The sequence below is a fragment of the Podarcis pityusensis genome, assembly GCF_964106645.2.
Source record: "Podarcis pityusensis genome assembly, chromosome: 6".
Classification (NCBI taxonomy): domain Eukaryota; kingdom Metazoa; phylum Chordata; class Lepidosauria; order Squamata; family Lacertidae; genus Podarcis; species Podarcis pityusensis.
This window is the reverse complement of record NC_138030.1, coordinates 57140608-57162136: the sequence shown is the minus strand read 5'-3', so window position 1 is coordinate 57162136 and position 21529 is coordinate 57140608. Positions and strand designations below refer to the sequence as shown.

Here is a 21529-nt window from a genome sequence, read left to right as displayed (position 1 = left end):
ATCTTCACATAATATTAGCTTGCCCCTAAATTGAATGAGTACAGTATGTGCATTCAGATGCACACCCCATCGAAAGGATTGTGGTGCAAATAGATAACATTTATCTGCAATGTACATTTTGATGAACATCCTAATTTATGTGCATGGTTCATGATCCAGCAAGTGATATGTGCACAGAAGTTTGTTTTCATGCACAGCTCATCCTGACTAGATTGGTATTCATGAAATCCTGAATTGAATTACTAATTGGGCTTAGCGCTGCAGTTCCTTTCAAAGGACTGGAGTTAATTAATGAGGAAAGGAACTGGAATTAGCAAAAGTATTTCTTCCCTCAAACTTTAAAATGTGTTTTGTGTCAGGGACTTAAGGAATTAACAAGAAGGTAATTCACACACAGTGAAAGAATTTTTGTTTTTTGTTTTATTTTTGAAATCTGTTAATCGAAAGATACCTAGCATCAGGTGGTCAGAGGGAACAGATTTTCTGTCTTTGTCCATGGAATTGCATGGATCATTGACTTTGATTGGTAGTGTATCAGAATCAGTTGAGTTAGACATTTTATGCTGAAATTCAGAGCCATCTGAAATTACTTGAAGATGAAAGAAAAAATTCTGTTCCAGGAGGGAAATATGATGATAAGAAGAAATACTTAACTTTCTCAGAGTTTCTCAGAGTTTGCTCCTGGAACAGGAAGGAACACAAATTATACCCTTTCTATCAAACAGTACATGTCCTACCATTCTTGATTGCTTCTGGAAATGTACCACTGCCCAGGTTCCATAGTCTTCTCATTACGTAGTTAATACAAGGTGGTCTTATTGAATATAGGCATTTGACATATGCCATTTGGTCATATGTGGTTGACTATTTGAACATTAATCAGCTAAATATAATATTAATTAATTAATTAACCTGATGATTTAATTAACCTTATGATTGTTATGTATGGTTGGTTGGTTTTATTTTGTTGTAGTTTTTGTTCATGTTACCTTTCCTGAGTTTTTATGGTGAAGGGCAGGCAAGAAATCTAATAAACAATAACAATTAAATTATTCTGGATGCCTAAATGCATTTTTTAAAACTATGCATCTGAATAGATGCTACTTGAAGTAAGAGCCTGTTGGTCTGCTGAGGCTATTTCCAGATGGGTTGTTGAGATGCTGCAAATGGATAGTTGGTAACTGGATTTTTCCAGCTTTCCGGATTATTATTATTATTATTATTAATTATTACTATTATTATATTTCTATACTGTCCTTCATCCAAGGTTCACAGGCTGGTTTGCTATATAAAAATACAAAAATGCATAACATACCTGTAGTAAGAAAAGCAACCCCCCAACCTGCAGTTTAAAAGATCCATAGAGCCTCAAGCAACAGCAAAGGATCCATAAATACCCCTAAGCTGCATATCTGCTCCTTCAGAAAGAGTTTATCCCATCAAGAGCATGCAACCTCTCATCCATCTGGTCTAGGGAAGCACCCACTAACAGTGCTTCCGTCTTATCTGGCAGAGGGCCTTCTCAGTAGCGGCATCCTCCCTGTGGAATGCCTTTCCATCAGATGTCAAGCAGATAACTAGCTACAGTCATAGCTCATGTTACGGACGCTTCAAGTTATGTGTTTTCGGGTTACGGACCGCAGGAAACCCGGAAGTACCGGAACGGGTTACTTCCGGGTTTTGCTGCTTGCGCATGCGCAGAAGTGCTAAATCATGCTTTGCGCATGTGCAGAAGCACTGAATCGCACCTGCGCAGATGCAGTGCTTCAGGATGCGAACGCTGCAGGTTGCGGACGTGCTTCTGTCACGGATTATGTCCGCAACCCGAGGTTCCACTGTATATGACTTTTAGAAGACTTGTTAAGGTAGTCCTGTACAGGGAAGGTTTTAATGGTTGGTGTTTTATGGTGTTTTTAATATTTTGTTGTGAGCCTCCCAAAGTGGCTGGGGCAACTCAGTGTTGTTGGGATTGGGCTTCAGTTTATTGGCTCCCATCTAGTCCATTACTGAGGCAAGACAAGGAGAAGTAGAGCTGTGTGTCATCAGCATACTGTACAAAGGAGATCTGCTGAACTCCCTCAGTCTGGGGAACTGACTGCTGAGGGTTGCTGCCAGACTATCCCCCTGTGCCTCCAAATTTCTTGATTGCCTGTATTCTGCTTGTGTTTGTCAGAATTTGATATATATTTTTCTGCATTGCTTCTGAAAAACCCCAATATTTATTGCTGTATTGCTCCTTTATCAATCCTAATGAATGGTTTTAAACCATCTCTAATCCCCCCCATAAGACTATTCTTTGCCCTTCATTATGAGTACTTATTCTTGATAAAGAATGTTGACACTTACATGTTCTTTCCCAGTAATTTCTAGTCTGGTTTTGGATTATTCTTATCCAACCTTGGAGGAGCGTATAGTATTCTGCTTATATTACAAAATATTGACCACTCACAGCTGAAGGTAGAAACTGGTTGTAAGTGCTGAGGTTTTTATAATGGAAATCCTGGCTTAGACTGAGGAGTATTTTAAAAACACTCAGAGAATGCCTGTCACTTTTATCCATAAAATATATTTCCCAAAATTTATTGGAGACATTAAAAAAGCATTGGCTTCTGGTGAGCTTAAACTGATGTTCATAAAAAAGAAATTCTAAAGCCCATCCAATCTAATAAAAAAAATTGGCAAGGTGGCAATTGATGGAGGAAAAATGCACAGTGTTTTCTATTCCTTTTTCTAGGGCCTTTGTTTTAACATATTCTAGCTCAAAACAGGGTTTTTTTGGTAAATAAATTTTTATTAGTTTCCCAATATTTCCCAAATAATAGCAGATTATAACAATGTCAATTAAACAGTATGTAACTTCTCAACATGCCAGAAAACTCTCTATACTATTCCAAGAAGGCAACCATTTTGAAATATTTGGTTGCCATGGCTAGTTCATAATTACTTGAAGATCCAGATTAAACAGTGCTTGAGATACTTAGCTATGTATCTTGAGAGTCTGAGTTGCACAACCTATTTCAGAGTGCAATGATGTTTTCTTCATTTATTATTTGTGCTTAGTTTCTGCATAGTTTGGAAAAATGTGTCCTCTTTTGGGACATTGCAGTGCAGTGCTGTGCAGTGCGCCCTTAATTTATTTCTGCTGTTTGTTCATGTTCCTTCTGTGCCATGATTCTGAAAAAAATAGATCTTTGCTAAGAAGTACTTAGGGTATAGGCTAGTACTGACAAACATTGAAGTCAGGTCCTGCCATTATAAGCCTATAAAAATTATGCATGAGCTACCTGATGAGGTCTATGTACGGTATATGGAAAATTTCAAACTGATCCATGAAATTTGCCAGAGGTACAGCAAGTCAAAAGTGCTGATAATTTACACATTTACTTTTACTCCAGTTTTTGAAAAGGCGTATCATATTGTTACATGCCCCTCAGTCTTCACAAACGGTGCAAGATTCCAGGGGTTGAAGGCATACTTTATCCTGTGTCTGTGCTTCCTTTTGGATGATGGGGCACAGTGGAGACTGTGGTGTTTTTATGATATATGGATTTTTAAAAACACATATATACAACCTCAGCCTACGATGGAGAGAGTATGGAGCATTCAGATTCCAAGAGGGTCTCTTGCTTCTAGGTTTTCCACCTGTCCCTAGAAAAAATGAATTGGCCAGTTTTTAGACAAAAGTGACCCCTGTCCAATTGAACGTCAACTGTCCCGTTTTCTACTTCCCATATTCGAACTTGGCTGGCCCAAAATGGCGGTTGTGTCTCTGTTGGTGTGGCTCACAAGGAGCCTGGCCTGGTCAAGTGACAATAGAGAGAAGGGGAAGGAGTGTCCTTCCTTCCCTTTTGCTGGTGCTCCTCCTCAGCCATCACCCACTGGTTTAGCATGGCATGAGTCCGCCGTCACATAGCCCTCTCTGCCACCCTGACCTGACCTCTCCTCCCTCTTCCTTCCTTCTCCTATGCACTTGAGTCTCTTCCAACACCAACGTGGGCGAGAGGCTGGAGCTGCGGCTCATCGCCTATGGGAGCTGGCCATCTACCCATGACCCCTGCCCATCTATGTGGTGAGGAGACAGGAGGTTGAATACAGGGAACACCCCTCCACAAAGGGGGGTAGGATTTGGTGCCATGAGAGTGTGTGTGTGTCCCCCAATCACCACTCTGACCTGTCCTTTATTTTGCCCAGCCTGCCCTGTATTTTACCTTGCAAAAGGTGGCAACCCTACTTGCTTCTCCCACAGGTGCAGCAGACTGGGGTCTCAGAACTGAGAAATCAGCAGTGCTCTCTTTGTCTTTGTTACAGCCTGTCCTGCTCAGCTCACCAGGTGTTCTTCACCCCCTTCTTCTTCCTTGTCCCTGCTAACAGACTGAAAAAGGGTTTTCCTGGTTTACATAATCCATACTGAAATGTAACATCATTTAAACCCCTTTGTCTCTGCCCACTAACACACAGCTGGAGGAGGAGCCCCGCCCCTCTTCCTCTGGCATGTTCTTCACCCTCCTAATGGCTTCTCTTGATGGGTTAATGACTCAGCCATTATTAGCTTTGTTCCTCTTGACACCTCCTCTTCCAGGTGGCTTCCAGGACAGGGAAAGCTGAGTCCAGCTACTTAAAGGCTAACTTTCAGCTTAACCCTCCAGGCATTGATTAATTCTAACTTTTATTAGACCCAGGAATTTAGAGGGATCTGGCCTTACACAAACTCGTATATATTTCTTCCCCATTTTTATTTTTCATCATTTTGGTGAAGTTTTGAGCAGTAGTTTAAAGTTTTCAAGATTTTCTTGTCTCATTAAAGCCTGTGTCAGCAACTCTGGCAACATAAGGCAATGCCAACACAGTTTCATGTTTGAAGCAAGAATTCTGCCAGTACTGCAATGTTTGCAGAGGGAGTCACCTAGTGGATACTGCAAGCAATGCCTATTCCTTAACTTACGGAACAGAATATTGTGGTATGGGATCATGAACATTTTTGGACTCGGGGGCATATTTGGAAACCTGATATACTGTTGTTGAGACACACATGCATGCTGTAGCCATACATGGGTGCAGGCACCCATACTCTGAAAATACATGTGTGTACAATTGTGTCCCCCCCCCACACCATAGTGTATCCAACCACACACACACCCTACCCCAAACTGCAAGAACACATACATACAGGCACTGCACATCCCAGCTACTGTTTAACCTGTCCTGCCAGCACTGATGTAAGCAATGAAGAAGCATGGGTCAACTCATAGGAGATTTCTTCTAACCATACAACAAGGCTTAGATGCTTTATGACACAATTGCAAAATATGTGTTGGTTCTTGGTACTCCATCCTTCTTATCTGGATTTGTGCTTGAAAAGTGTGGGTGTATGGAGAGTATGCTGCAGTTTGTGACATTGTACAAACCATTACTGATGATGGGACACATCTATTAAGCCTCAGCTTCTAAGTTCATGACTTTGTGGAGCTTGAGCCAATATGAGATAGCTTTAACTCTGGTTTTGAACAAGCAGGTGTTGTTATATTTTTATTTTGAAAATATAACCAAATACTAACTATTTCTCAAATGTGCAAAATGTGATTTTGATCTAGTAAGGACATTATAAATTTTCTGGATTATTTGCAGATTCTGAAAATGACATTAGATTTGTTTTCCTGTATCTTTTTATCTTATGCATGCTGCACATGCAATTCCAGGGCAACAAGCATTGCACTCAGCACAGGGTGTCACACATTGGCCAAATTTGCCTCAGCATGTTGGCCTTCAATCCCATGCTAACAGGCAACACTGATTTCAGAGTACTAAGTTATTTAAAAAATACAGTGTATCTAAGCAACAGTGTTCTTATAATGTTCATTCCTTTCCCTCAGCTTTGCATGTCACCACTGCATCTATTTAAAAAAACCCTTTAAATTAAACTAACATAATTTGGAGGGGGGAAAATCTTTTCTTTTGTTATGATATTATTAGATTTGAATCAAATGAAATGGAGTTTCTGCTTGCCAGGCTCTTTGTAGAACTTTTCAACATAACCTTTCCTGTTAAAGTTATTACATTACTAAGATTAGTTTGTCTTTAGATAGAGTATCGTATTAAATGTTGATTTTCTGAATAGGGATTTACTGAGATGGCCTTAAAAATCTTTGAATATAATCTCTGAAATAAGTTGATGATGGTAAATTGCAGAAGACTACTTACTGCATCTAAAATGATGGCAACTGTCATCAAATCCAAATCCAATAACTTTATTCCCTCTTGCATTTGACTTCCACTTTTTTTGCAGATGGAAAAGTCGCTGGGTACCACAGTTGTACCATTTTTGTTAATGATGTAGATGGGTTGGTGGGGAAGAACCATAGCTTGGTGGTGGGGCACATGGTTTGCGTGCAATATGTCATAGTTTCAGTATTCAGCATCTCAAGGTAAGGCTGGAAAAGACTTACCGTATGTCTAAAACCATGAGGAGCCAGTGTAAGGCTTGATTCATATTTCACCTTAAGCCATACTTAATGGTTTAACGTGAATAAACAGTGTGTGAGTGCATGCTATTCAAAAGTTCCTGCTTTGCCCTTCCCTTGCTGCTGCTGTGCTTGAGACAAAACAAACCAGGAACAGAAGTCAAGGTTTGTTATTGGCTTACCACTTGTGCTTTATTTGGGGGAAACAAACCACAAGCTTCAGTTTGCATGTGCAAAGCCAGCCTCTGGTTTGCTTTCTTTCTGGAGGGGCAGCAGATGAAGCGGGGTGGGTTGGGGGTAGGGAAGTACAAGGATTTTTGAGCGGCACGCACTGAAACACTCTTCATTCACATTAAACTAGGGTGGAGAACTTCAGGTCCAGTGGTCGTTATCCAGCCATTGAGACCCCAACCCAGTCCTTGTTTTGCACCCTGCTTAAGTGCATTTGGGACACGGGTGGCGCTGTGGGTTAAACCACAGAGCCTAGGATTTGCCGATCAGAAGGTCGGCGGTTTGAATCCCCGCGATGGGGTGAGCTCCCGTTGCTCGGTCCCTGCTCCTGCCAACCTAGCAGTTCGAAAGCACGTCAAAGTGCAAGTAGATAAATAGGTACCGCTCCAAGGGGAAGGTAAACGGCGTTTCCATGCGCTGCTCTGGTTCGCCAGAAGCGGCTTAGTTATGCTGGCCACATGACCTGGAAGCTGTATGCCGGCTCCCTCGGCCAATAAAGTGAGATGAGCGCCGCAACCCCAGAGTCGGCCACAACTGGACCTAATGGTCAGGGGTCCCTTTACCTTTACTAAGTGCATTTGTCTGGCTGGAATGTGTTCTTAAATGCCTCTTGCTTGCCTGGATGGAGGAAGAGTGTGTGTGTGTGGGGGGGGGGGGATGGTTGGAATACAGCCTACTGTTTAGCCTAAAGGAAAGTCACATCTTCTGGTGCTTCCACTTTTTGCCTCTGGCTCAGCATAACACTGTTATATGGTCCCCAAAAGATTACCCATGAAGGATTGTGACCTTGGGCTTAAGAAACGTCTCCACCCGTGCATTAAACCATAGTTTATTTTTTAGCTATGTTTTAATGTGGTGCCCAAACTACACCTAATTCATAATGAGCTAGATTTTTTTTTTAAAAAATTAAATATTTTAAGCTGATTTACTGGGCAATTTGTTACCCAAAGCAGCTTAAAATCAAAACATCTGCCTCTGTCCCAGAACCACAACCAGGCACTGGTTTAGGATTCTGAGAACGGACAGGAAAGGTGAAGTTGAATATCATTAGCACACCGATGTAGCCAAACTTTTGGATGGCTTCTTAGTGGTTTCATATTGACGTTGAACAGCATGGGGAACAAAACAGACTGCTGTGGGAACCTGCAAGCAGGGGCAGAGCAAAAGTCCTTCAGCACCACCTTTTAAATCCTTCCTGGATGGTTGCACCCTTATCACTGTAATACACAGATGGACCAATATCCTGATAGTTTAAACCCTATGATCCTAAGGTTGATCTTGTTAAATGCTGTGTAGACATACATAAGTATTTTTCCAGGGTAGGAAAAAAGGTCTGCATATCACTAAGTTGTGGTGATTCTGAATAGCCATACTTTGGCTTTAGGCTGCTTGGGGAATCATAGAGATTTGTCACCTTGTTCTAATAACTGACATTTGGAAAGTGGGGATTGTAATCTATTAAAAAGAATTTTTTTGTGGTTTAGGTTGTCCGTAAATGAGAGCTTCTATTTCTGTATTGAAATTTCAGAAAGTTAGTGTGTGTTTGTGTAGGGGAAGGCCCTCAACACACATTAGACTAGTGTTATGTTTTCCCTAAGCTACCAGATATTTTCATGGTGCTAATCTCCATGGAGAACTCTAAATCCATATAACATTATTGAATGCAAATGTTTGCTTTGGCACAGTTATTGAACAGTTGTGTGTGTAAATTTAGCATTTTCTCTAGTATTTTCTCTAGTGGCTCAAAGTGTAACCGCCCCTTTACTAATATTTTATTCTCTAAAGTTTCTACCAAGACTTGGTCCTTCCTAAATTTCATCTCAGTTTGATGTCTTGGTACTTCTTTTTTGAAAAGTTCACTTTAGGGAGTGAAATTATATATATATATATATAGAGAGAGAGAGAGAGAGAGAGAGAGAGTATTGATTTAGTTCTTAATGTGTTTTGGTGTAAAAATGGATTATCAATTTTCATTTTGATTTCTGGACTATTCTGTCCACTAACGTCTGCAAATGTACACCTCTCTCAACATGCCAACTTGGTTCCTCCAGTCTTTGTCCTAAAAGTGAGTTTCTTGAACAGTTTGTGGAAATACAGGATTTTATACTAGAGCTGTTATTTTTAAAACACTTGGTAAACACTGAAGACAGTGGAATTTTCTTTCAAGTAAAGATACATAGGATTGTACTGTAAGACAGTCTACCTATTTTGGATTCTGCACATGGGGGTGATTTTACCATTCATCTGAAAGTACAAAAAAAGCAATCAGTTGTATTTCAGAGCCTTGCCTTCCTTCTGTATCCAACTTGGTACAAGAACACACAGAGATTCACAGCTTTGATAATTGCATTGACAATTAGGTTTTAGGCTCTCTAAGAAATATGCCTTTAAACTTTTAAAATTAATTACATTTTATGTATCAGCCATTTGATTTATGGCTTCATAATATCTCCATGTTAATCTTTCAAAACTGATTATCAGTTCCATCTGCTTTCTACTTCCTTGACAGCTTCCTTTGCCTTGAATTCAGTTGTTGACATCCATGTCATTGTTTGACATTCATTGTACCAAACTTTAATTCTAAAAAATATTTACAGTATAGTAAAAAAGGAAAGAAAAGAAGTATCATTGGCACATGTGCATTTAATGATGTTCATTGTACTAAGTGGAACCAGCATGCATATTGGCATAAAAGAAGTTCAGCTGGAGTTGTGAGCTCTGTATTTTTAGGTAATAGCTAAAAGAAACAGAGTAATGAAGCTAGCAGCAGTGGAATAAAACAAAGTGTCATAATTTTGTTTAAGTTTTGATTATTGTATGTTATGGAGAATGGTGATAGGCACAACAATATACAGAATAACCTATCTCCTTCAGGTCTATAGTATCTTTTTGAGATGGAGCAGCCTGACTTGCACACAAAATTATCTACTAGATGTGCCACAGACTTGTGATGTTTGCTGTTATATTTTTTAAGATATACTGCCAGTTCCGTGTGTGTGTGTGTGTGTGTGTGTGTGTGTGTGTGTTTTAGTGACTTTTCCATTATGAAGCCCTGATTTGTTTGCCAAGTACTTGCAGTTAATGGCAGCAGTGAGAGGGAGGGCAATAAGAGACCACCACTGACCACCAACTGAGGAGAAGGGGGCCCCAAGGTCTCCAACTGCCAGCAGTTTGCCTCCACATGACTGCTTCAGCTTCCAGTGCTTGCACCTTTGCCATGTATGGATGTGAGGCTCCCCTTTAGCTTAGGCAGCCTCTTGACACCTTACAGCAGAGTTTTCCAAACTGTGTATCGCAACATGTTAGTGTACCAGCTGCAGTGTGTAGGTATGTTGTGTGAACACTCCCTACATTCCTCCCGGGTCTGGAAAGGGGTTAGTTTAACCTCCAGTTTGCTAGTAAAACTGAATTACTTTGTCGTGAAGTGATGCACATCTGAAAAGTGTGTAACCAACATGAAAAGTTTGGAAAGCTCTGCTTTTCAGTTTCTGAATCTTGGAGGCTATCAGTATATTTTTGCCTTTGGAGCACCCCCACACACCGGCAATATGCATTTATTCTTGGTTGCAGCTTGTAGTTAGTGAGGACAGAACTTAAACCACAAGGCAGGGTTTGAATGATACCCTGAGCCAAAACCTGGCTTAACTCACAGTGTTGCAGGAGTGAAAAAAGATGGGGGAGGAGCAAAGCAGTTGTGATGTCTTCTCTGGGAGGTGTCACACACTTGTGCATAAGCCTTGGTTCAGCTTACTATGACATGTTACCTGGCCAGTGCTTCCATCCTAATTTTAGAATCCAGGAGTTCAGCGATATGAACAGAGCTCCGTTACTGCTCCAATTATACAGCTGCAATATTGTTTCCAGTCACTCAGCTGCAGTTAACAAACAGCTCCTTTTCCTGCCAGTGTGTGTATTCTAGGAAGAGAATGACTGCAGACTTGTTCCATTAGAAGTAACATGCAAGTCTTGTTCCTACCATTCTTTGGCAATCATTTCAAAGCCAAAACGTTGTCTTCTCTCTTTTGCTCAATGTTAGAATCTGTTCAGAAGGGCAATATGACAACGGAAAATATTTTTCTACTTATTTCCCTCAACTATCCTTTTATCATCTGATTTGAAAATAGGGGGAGCCATTGTGGTGACCTCCAGATGCTGTTGGACGCCAGTTCCCATCAGCCCTAGAAAATATGACCCATGGTCAGGGGAGATGGGATCTGTAGTCCAACAAATTGCTGGAGGGTCACAGGTTCCTCAACCCTGTTTGGATGTATGTTTTTCACTTTCATCTTCCTAACTCGCTCTCCCTCAGCCCTACTGTGGACCTACTACTTGTTTCACAGCCACCATAATGACTCTGCCCATGTGATTTTTCTGCAGGATATGTGATACTCACCTGTGATCCCTATTCTGTTCTTTTGGTTCTGCAATACAACAGACAACTCATGCACACCCAGTTCCAGATATTTTATTAGGGTTTAGTTGGGGGGTCTGTATTTGAACTGTCATTCAAATATTCAAGTGGTTTTTTAAAAAAAGAAGGGAGGTACAGGCAATCCTTATTTTGTGCAGGGGTTACATTCCGAACCTCCACATGCATTGGCAGGGCCCAAATAAAGCATCCCACATCTCCCCCATTCACTCTTTTTTTGTGACATTTTGGTAATGTTTTAGGGTCACTTCTGGGTTCGGTGCCATCCGTGCACAATTGTCAATTGGATGCATATAAGTTGGTTGTTGCTTGTACTTAGTTTTTTTAAAAAAGGAGTATTGAAAATATTTTAGCTACTTAAATTGGAGGTGCTTCACCCTTAAAAGAAATAGTAGGATTTGGATTCAGACTACCACCAGCTGAGTTTTACTTTTGCAAGGGGGCTTTCCCCCCTTCTCTCCTCTGAGACCTCCTGTGCACGGTATCCATGCACATTTTCCACCAAGCTGACTTTACACTGCAGGTCTGCACTCCAACCCAGTCAGGAGTAGCTTTTACTGGATACAGGAAGAGAGAAAATTCCATTGTGTGTGCTACTCCAGATCTAGATATTTGTAACTATACACTGAGAGTCATTTATTTTTTAATTCTTTTATTTTAAAAAAGTATCATCCATCTTTCCAGAAAAATTGCCCATGGTTGTATACAATACAATGTATGAAGCCAAATTCAATAAAAGCATAAATATTCAGCAGCAGAGAACAGGAATGCACACCAGCTCACAGCCTAAATGCCAGCCTGAAGAGGAAAGTTTTCACATGCCAAAAGTTAAAGCCAAGCTAGCAGCCAAACTATGAATAACCACTCAGTTCTGGGCACCACAATTTAAGGATATTGACGAGCTGGAACATGTGCAGAGGAGAGCAACCAAGATGATCAAGGGTCTGGAAACAAAGCCTTATGGGGAAAGGTTGAGGGAACTGGGCATGTTTAGCATGGTAAAGAGGAGAATGAGAGGAGATACGATAGCCATCTGCAAATATCTAAAGGGCTGTCACATGGAGGACTGAGCAAGCTAGGTTTCTCCCAACCTGGTGGGTAGGACCCGAACCAACAAATTCATGTTACAAGAAAGATTCCAACTAAACAGCAGGAAGAACTTTTGACAGTAAGAGCTGACAGTGAAACAGACTTCCATGAGAGGTGGTGAATTCTCCTTCCCTGGAGGTTTTTAAGCAGAGGCTGTCTGGCCATCTGTCATGTATGATCTAGTTGAGATTCCTGCATTGCAGGGGGTTGGACTAGATAACCCTAGGGGTCCCTTCCATCTCTACAATTCTATGATTCTAGAATAACTTCTGCCCAATCCAAAACCACCTTTCCTGTAGCAAAACGTAACCACTGAATTGTTATTAGTCCCACTCCTATCCTTCACTTTGTGAAACTGGACACTACAACTTGTTCAGCCAGGAACCTTTTGATGGGTGAATAAGTGTTGCATCCCAGTGGGAAATCGTCCAAGCTGTCATTTGTTCTCCCTGTCTCTCAAGCTCATTCTGTGAGAGCAGCCAACCCACAGGAATAGTTTTAGCAGGAATAGTCCCCCTCCCCCCTTCTCAGCTGTTTTTGATACAGTAAACAACTCATTGCCTATTAAGATGGTTAGCTTTTATTAAGAAGTATTGAGAATATGTAACTCTGCAATTTCATAAAATACTGTACATAAAATCTCAGTAGTTGCGTATTTTGAGAATCAGTTATCAACCAATTTAATTGAATGGATCCAAGGTTTAGGTTTATATTATTTGAGATGGTTCAATATTTTTACATGTTTTATAATTGTAAAGGTTTTACTTGTTTTTAGAATTGTATTTTCTATTGTTGTTACCTGCCCTAAGACCCTTATAAACAAACAAACAAGCAAACAAACAAATGTAAAGCTCTTCTTTTGTATTGATTCTGCCATTTTGTCTTGTCCTCCTCTATTTATTAACATTTCACATAGTAGGGTTTGTTTGTTAAAAAAATTGCAATTCAAATGAAATTTAGATATATGTGCATACATATACTTTCCCAAAATTAAGAAGACGTTAGAATATGTCTAACTGTTGCAGGATTTTATTGGGTGATACTAAGGAGGTTATTCAGCATGTTTTCTCTAACAGTTCTAAATTCTTGAGTTTGTCAGTCATCAGTCCTGCATTACTTTAAGTCAAATGTGTCTTAGAGCTGCAAAGATTAAGATATTTTTGCTGTCTTAATTTCCTCTTGTTTCCAGTGACACTGAGATCACCATTAACAGCAAGCAAAAATCTGCAAAATTGTTGTCACCCCCCTTTTGGATCTACAAAAATGGTGTAATTTTCCAAATTGTAGACATGACTTCATTTTGACATTCTTTCCTCACTCTTGCACACAGTGACTATATAAACAAGCATTTGGTGGATTTTTGAAGGAATGACTAAAATCGTCATCAAAATGTTAGGTTTTTAGCTCTTTTAAATTCTTGTGCTGCGGTAGCTTCACCAGCAATTCTTCATACATTAATCCAGAGCTCATGTTCAATATCAGTATTCTCCGCAATACTAATGCCTTTCCTTCAAATGAGTCCCTGATGCAATCCTACCACTTTTCATTCTGACCTACTTTGTGTATCCAGTCCTCTGTCAGCATTATGCCATGGTTTAGGGAATACAGAAAAGCATCAATGTGAAACTTTGTTAAAGCAATGATTCTAAATCAATGATTTAAATTAATTGTGTGTTTTTAAAGATCATGTTTTGAATTAAAGGTAAAGGTACCCCTGCCCGTACGGGCCAGTCTGGCCAGACTCTAGGGTTGTGAGCTCATCTCACTCTATAGTCCAGGAGCCAGCGCTGTCTGCAGACACTTCCGGGTCACGTGGCCAGCGTGACAAGCTGCATCTGGCGAGCCAGCGCAGCACACGGAACGCCATTTACCTTCCCGCTGGTAAGCGGTCCCTATTTATCTACTTGCACCCGGGGGTGCTTTCGAACTGCTAGGTTGGCAGGCGCTGGGACCGAACGACGGGAGCGCACCCCGCCGCGGGGATTCGAACCGCCGACCATACGATCGGCAAGCCCTAGGCGCTGAGGTTTTACCCACAGCGCCACCCGCGTCCCTATGTTTTGAATTACCTTGATTTAAATGAATCCACATTGGCAAGTGGTCCTGAACCAGGGCCAACTGAATTAAATGGTAGCACCCACACCAGCATTCCACCTTTCTGGATTGCTGGCATGCTGCTATTGGTTTCTACCATGTGTTTTTACTTACCATGGTATCTAGCACAAGGTTCAGTCAAGCCATTCCACATGGGAAGCAATTTTGACAATATCTGGGCCTCAATCACATGGAAGAACATTTTTGCAGAATCCAAAATCCTGCCATAAATCGTGCAACAGCTGGGGGCATAGCTAAGAAGAGTTGAATATTTGAATTGTCACAATTAAAATGTAGGGTCCCCCCCCCCGCCAGCTGATCCAGCCTTTTCCTGATATAGATATTCAATGATAGGCAAGGTTTCACATATTGAATGCCTGCCTTTTCAGCACCGAAGTTCTAAAAAGGCAGTGAGACATATCACTAACTAAACCAGCTTTTGCTAGCCTGGTACCCTCTGATGTTTTGAATTTCAGCTCACTTCATCCCTGACCAATGGCCACACTGGCTTGGGCTGATGTGAGTTGTACTGCAAAGCACCTGGTGGGCACCAGGTTGGGGGACGCTCATGCAGAAGTAATTTTACAATTGCCCTGGGTATTTTTTTAAAAAAATATTTTCTACAAATGGATAAATTCAATTGAATAAAAATAAGTGTCTTGTTCTGAAAGGACACTGCAGTGCAAGTTCCCAGTAAAAATGTTATTTTCTTTAGACATGTCATAGGTGCATTCTGTATGATGTCTCAAAGCAGCAAGAATAAGCAAATGACCTAGTTTGGCAGACACCACAAAAGCCACAAAAGCTCTGGGGATAGTTTAGTATGTTAGGCAAATATTTCAAACATATCTTTGTTTTGAGTGTGAGTCACTGCAGTTTTATGTGTCATTAAAGCTATTTGTTCATTGTTCTTAATTAGGTAAAGTTCTAAAGCACTGCAGCAAACTCTTGTCGAATCATCACCCTTTCCATTCAGCCTTATCTCATTGTGAAGCCCCAGTGGGTGCTTTTATCAGAAACAACAGGACCTCTGTACAACACAGTATCCACTATGAATGAAAAACTGAAACATCCTTGGGAAGTTGGAGTTATCGCTATAGAGATTAGTGTCAGACTGTAACCCAGCATTGCCTTTTGGAGACAAACCGCACATTTATGTGAAAATGCATGTAATAAAGCTCTCATTAGCATGCAGCTACTCACACAGTAGGGACGCGGGTGGCGCTGTGGGTTAAACCACAGAGCCTAGGACTTGCTGATAGGAGGTCGGCGGTTCGAATCCCCGCGACGGAGTGAGCTGCCGTTGTTTGGTCCCTGCTCCTGCCAACCTAGCAGTTCAAAAGTACATCAAAATGCAAGTAGATAAATAGGTACCGCTCCAGCGGAAAGGTAAACAGTGTTTCCGTGTGCTGTTCTGGTTCACCGGAAGCGGCTTAGTCATGCTGGCCACATGACCTGGAAGCTGTACAGTAAAGTGAGATGAGCACCGCAACCCCAGAGTCGGCCACAACTGGACCTAATGGTCAGGGGTCCCTTTACCTTTTTACTCACACAGTGGGACTTCCCTTCCTGTATTCCTTCCTGCAACCTCCCATGCCCCTGCAATTCTGCTCTGGAACAGGCTGGGGGAGGGATGTGGGATGGCAGCAGTGGGAGGGGTAATCTGTTCTGCAAACAATATGGTAGATGGACATTACTGGATATGACCCAGTGTTTTTAAATATGAAAAGCAGACTCAGGAACCTGCAGTTTTGAGTGAAAGAGCAATAGCACGATATTTAATCATTTCCAGTGGTTTATCTTTCCTCTTGCAATCCCCCATTCCCTGGCAACTCGATTAGTAATTACCCAAATTGTGTTTCGAGTGTGCAAAGAATCAAGAACCAAATTTTTCTCAAAACAAGTCTCTGAAGGGTGCTTTTCTTTTCTTTTTTACATGAAGCTTTGTTACATATGTATTAAAATGTAACATATAGTTTGTACTTTTGTAGTCCCAGGTACTTTTGATTGTGAATGAATGAGACACATTTCAATGGCTAGGTTTATACACAATAACTATAGAATTGGGAGCACAGACCTCATACTATGTTTGCTGCAGGGAAACCTAGCTATTTAACCTATTGCTCACCATTCATGGTAGATAACAACATACAGTCAAACCTCGGCTGACACATGTAATCCATTCCGGAAGACCATTCGACTTCTGAAATGTTCACCCACCGAGCATCAAAGGCGATCGGCAAAGTCAGTGGAGAAAACAGAAGAAAACTCTGGGTTTTCAGTGTTTGGGAGCTGAAACGTTCCAAAATGGAGCCGTTCGGGAACCAAGGTTTAACTGTATTTGCATTCTTTTGCCCAGGTCCAAAAGTATGAATAAGCTCCTGTGACTTGCAAGAAATGTGTGCCTTTTGTGTATAGACTTGCCTAGGCATGTAGCTTTATTAGGTCTGCAACCTAGAACCAATTAATTGGTTCTGGCATGTGAGGGAATGCCAATTGTTGGAGGATAAGGCTATCAGTGGCTATTAGCTATGATGACACTATGTTCTGCCTCCACAATCATAGGTGATCTCTGAAGATCCCTTGCTGGAAACCACAGTAGGGGAAGGTGCTCTTGCACCCTGGTCCTGCTTTCGGGTTTCCCACAGACATCTGGGTAACCTCTGTAGGAACAGGATGATGGACTAGATGGGTCATTGGCCTGATCCAGCACACTCTTCCTTTGTGCCATTATTCATTTATAGCATGACACTAACTCCAAGAAAATTTATACGATTAGTCCATTATCTGTGGCACTAACTCTTGTTCACCTGAGTGAAAAAACCCAGCAAAGTCAGAGTCTGAAATCAATACTGAAGTGTAAAGCCATAGTTTTCTTGTAGTATTTTAATTAACATTTGGAAGAAAAGTGTGTGTGTATGTGTGTGTGACCTAGAGTTAAACTTGGACACATTAACCCCCTGCGACATTAGTCTGGAAAGTAAGGAACAGTTTTATTTTGTTAGATTTACTGTCTGTAAACTAAGACTAGTATAATGTAAATTTTGGAATTATTGTGATTGTATTGAAAGTAAGCAGATATTATAGGGGTAGGCAGCATGGTGCCTTCCAGATGCTTTGAACTACTATGGTATTGGTAGTTTAAGTATAAAATATGAAAATGTTTTCCTTTCATCTGCTATTGGTAAGCTTCATTTTCTAGGTTAAAATTCTTCTGACACCACTGAAACAGGAAGCATAGCCCCAAACCTGTAAAGTAGTCCATTCCCCCCCCCAGCTGTGTTAAGGATGCACAAAAAATAGAAATAAAGATTTTCTAGTTTTGCATCATGTTAATGTTCCTTTTTCTTGCTTGCTTGATTTACATCTAATTAATTGTTTCTAATACTAAGCTGAATTTAGAATTTGTATTGTAGGCCACTTTTTAAACTCTTTTCTGTGTTTCTGGATTAACAGGAAATGCTTTATTGTAGTGGTTTTTCAACCAATGTGCCATGGCACCCTGGGGTGCCTTGAATTATGGTCAAGGGTGCCGCACTCCTTCCTTGTGTCTCTGCCTACCAAAGGCTTTCACATGGGGAATTTTGTGGGTGCTTGGGCACCAGGGAGCCTGCACCAATGGTGAGGAGGCACCTCTCTTTGGGGCGGGGGGCGGCAGCGGCTCAGAGACCAGGGGGCGCCAGCAGTGGCTGTCCAGAGGACTCCAAAGGAGAGGAGGATGAGGGAACACTCCACAAGGGAGGTTGTTCAAAAAAGGATGAGAGGCTGCCAGCTCTGCAGGCAAGGGGTGACATAACTGGGCTTCTGAGCTCCACAGGGGTGCTGCAGAAAGAATGTAGTTGGTCAAGAGAGCCATGGAGTCAAAAAGGTTGGAAACCCCTCCTTTATTGCCATGGCTTGTCTGTTATTGTTACTGCTGCATTTTTTAAAAAAATAGGAATTTGGCATGAAGATGATCTGACATTTTATTAGAAAGTCTATCCATATTAAACTTACGTTGTAAACATATGCATATTGCCAATTGGCTTCAACTTTATAATACTTCTCTGGCTTTAGTTTTGGTACCCGCTGGGGAGGTAAATGTTGTTAACGTTATGAAGATTGTGTTGATACTTCTCTTTAAAATTGTTCCCCCAGTAGCATCTATGTTTTCTGTATGCATGTAGTTCAGCTCTTGTAAATAGTCCAGTTCATGCCTTTGGTTTCTGTGTCATGATATCATGGTAAAAGTGCTAAAATGGCTGCTAATGAATTTCAGAATTGTATTGCCCAAGCAATGAAAGAGTGCAGCTATGCAAGATGTACACCCACAGGATTTTTCCTGGTACTAAACCCATCCCATATGTGAAAAACAGTTTAGCACTTTGATGTTGGGTGAGATACTTGGGAGAGGGAGAGAAATCTGATGGGTTACAAAATGTAACCACTCTACCACCATTTTAAATGAGAAAAATGTACCCATGCAGTACTTCCATAACTTTATGAGAAAGTGGATCTATGTATAAATTGTGGTTATTACTTCTAGAAACCAAAACAACTTACAAAACTGTGGCTCCTATTCTATGTATGCTTACCTGGGAGTGAGCTCTGTTGAACAAAGTGGGACTTCCAAGTAAATATGTCCATTAAAAATACCGTGGCATTGACAAGCTACCAAGGAATTTACAGATTTCACTTCCTCAAAGAGGTAATCTCCCCAAAGCTACATGCCTCAAAGAGGAATTATGGCTATTTCATTGGGCAGGATCTAGTGTTAAGCATATGTGTCCGGACTAGCAGACACTTTTCTCTGCTGACTCCTACTGGCAGCTCTCCTACAAGATACCCAGCTGGATGAGGGAAGCTGTGTGGGAAGTGAGGATCCTTGAAAACCATGGGAAGCTTCTATGAGGAGCTCATCTCCCATAGCATTCAGTGCTACTCGTTCAGCCCACCCATTCAGCAGGGTTTCTGAGCCTTGGAGGAGTGTGGCAAGGCAAGGAAGTCAACTTTCACCAGCCTTGCTATGCACATTTAACTCTGGATCTGATCTACAGCTTTTAAAAAAACTATTTTGATAAGGAGTACTGTATGCTTTCTGAAATATATTTATTATTATTGTGATTTTTAAAAATACATTTAGGGTCACTGTATTTCTCATGCTTTGATAGTATAACGTTTTGAAACTGAAATGGATATGGCTGTTAAAGCATTGCACATGGGCACATTTCCAGGACTTCTTGTATCCTTCAAGACTAGCATGTTATCCAGCTGAACTGTCTAACAGGCTACAATTCAAACTCTAGATTGCGTGTGGCAAAGAAATAGGAACCTATGATTTTGACGAGCATCTCATTAGAAGCCAGCTCATATACACTATCCTATAATGAGTCAAAAGTCAGGCAGCTGGCACATTATAAAGAGCATTTCTGAAGGCCATCTATTCTTATAGTTTGTGCAATGAAAATGGGCCAATGTTCAGGTATAAAAGAAAATCAGTAAAAATGGAGACTGCAATTTAGCACATAAGTGAGAGCTCTCAGTTCACACACATTTTAATTATTTCAGTTAAAGGCAGGAGGAGTGAAGCACAGTTATGTATGCTACTTTTTCAGTGTTGCATAAATAATCTTTACATTCCTATTTTTTCTCATTTCACATTTTTTAAAAGAGTAACGTGCTGCCAGGGATGGACCCACAAGATCTGAATTCATTCTTGTTTTGCAAACACTTGCCTCAATATATTGCTTGGTAAAGACTTGGGTGGCTGAATAGAACCAAAATGCAACCTGGACCGGCAAGAATTTGGTATCCAATGTTTATGTTTCAGAAGAACATTTCAGGGCCTATGGTCAAAGTGCCACTTCCCATCCCCCCTCAACCTTCAAGACTCCCCCAAAAGAAATAATAACTAAAAACAAAAACTGTTGTTTCATCTCCTCCGGTAGTAAAAGAAAATGTTCTTAGAAATATTATCATTTATTCAGGTTTCAATATAAGGTGGTGGTAGGGAAAGCAACAATCAGTGTCAGTGGTTAATTCCTTAGGAATTGGACCTTGATTACTCTGAAACTTTTTTTCATTCTCTCCTGATTTCTTGAGGCAGACTGCCAGTAGTAGGTGGATCGTGGTGACGGAAACAAGTAAGATACAGCACCACTCTTGTTGAGGAGCTCATCATTATGTTTTTCTCTTCCTCCTCTCCTTTCTTTAACAGTGAATGGTGCCTACAATCATTGTAATTTGATATCTGAGAAGAATAACTTGATGGATGTGGAGATGACAAATAGCTTGGGGCCCGTGTGTAGACAGAACCTGCTCATCCACTCAGGAAGCTCGCTTACCCGAGACCACCCGTTGCCTTGTGAAAGACTCCTACATGTTAGTCAGCTGAACTTGTCTCGCTCAGATACAAGGTATCGTTTTCAATTTTGACTGCCTTATGTGCTCTTATCGTTTCAGAAGTTGTCAGCAGTTACACACTATGCTATTTTGCCAACTTGGGTTATTAATCTTTTTATTTATTAACTGTCTGTACTGCCCTTCATCCAAGGATCACAGGGTGGTTTACAACATACATACAAAAATAACATTACAAAACGTAACATTACAAAAATACATAACATAGTAACAAACAACAACAACAACACCCCCCTAGTTTAAAATGCCACAGATTGTTTAATTAGCCAGGAGAACGACCGTTTACTGTAACTCTGATGATTTTTGCAGCTTTTCCCGGCCGAGAGTGGGAAGCAGTAGCCCTGCGCAGCCCTCTGCTTTGGCCTTGGCTGGCCACGGGGGCTGGCGGATTGCCCACCAACAATTAAAAAATAATAATGGGCCACTCAGGGGCCCAAAAGAGTGGGGATGCCCCACCTGCGGACCTGGCTAGGTCAGTCTTCAGTCTGGTTTGCCTGCAGGGCACAAAAGCAGGGTGTGCTGTTGCACAGTCCAGAATGGGCATCATGGGTATCAGCAGACAAGCGGAGATGAAGGAGCAGTTGTTGACATTCCTGGATCCATGGAGGTTGGGAAATAGCAAGGATCACCCACTCCACATCCTCCTCAGGGCTTGAGCAGTGGTTTTTGTTTTTTTAAGTTTCCTTGCCTCAGATTTCAGTACCAACTTTGTTTCTTCCCATTTCCCTTTTCTTTTAGTCTGGTTTACTTTCACCCCGACAGGCAAATGCTTTAGAGCACCAGGAGTCTTGGAGGCTGCAGAACATTTCCTTCCCTCCCCCCACCCCTG

At 41.2% G+C, this 21529-nt stretch overlaps 1 protein-coding gene across 5 annotated transcripts in view; it reads left to right on the top strand.

Annotated features, from left to right (window-relative positions):
* Positions 1-21529, top strand: part of GLIS1 (GLIS family zinc finger 1) — a 204017-nt gene that overhangs the window by 69590 nt on the left and 112898 nt on the right. For all 5 annotated transcript variants that reach the window (XM_081010662.1, XM_081010664.1, XM_081010663.1 and 2 more), the window contains one exon: positions 20498-20696. In XM_081010662.1, the coding sequence (XP_080866788.1) occupies positions 20498-20696 (199 nt within the window). The remainder of the gene's footprint in view (positions 1-20497; positions 20697-21529) is intronic.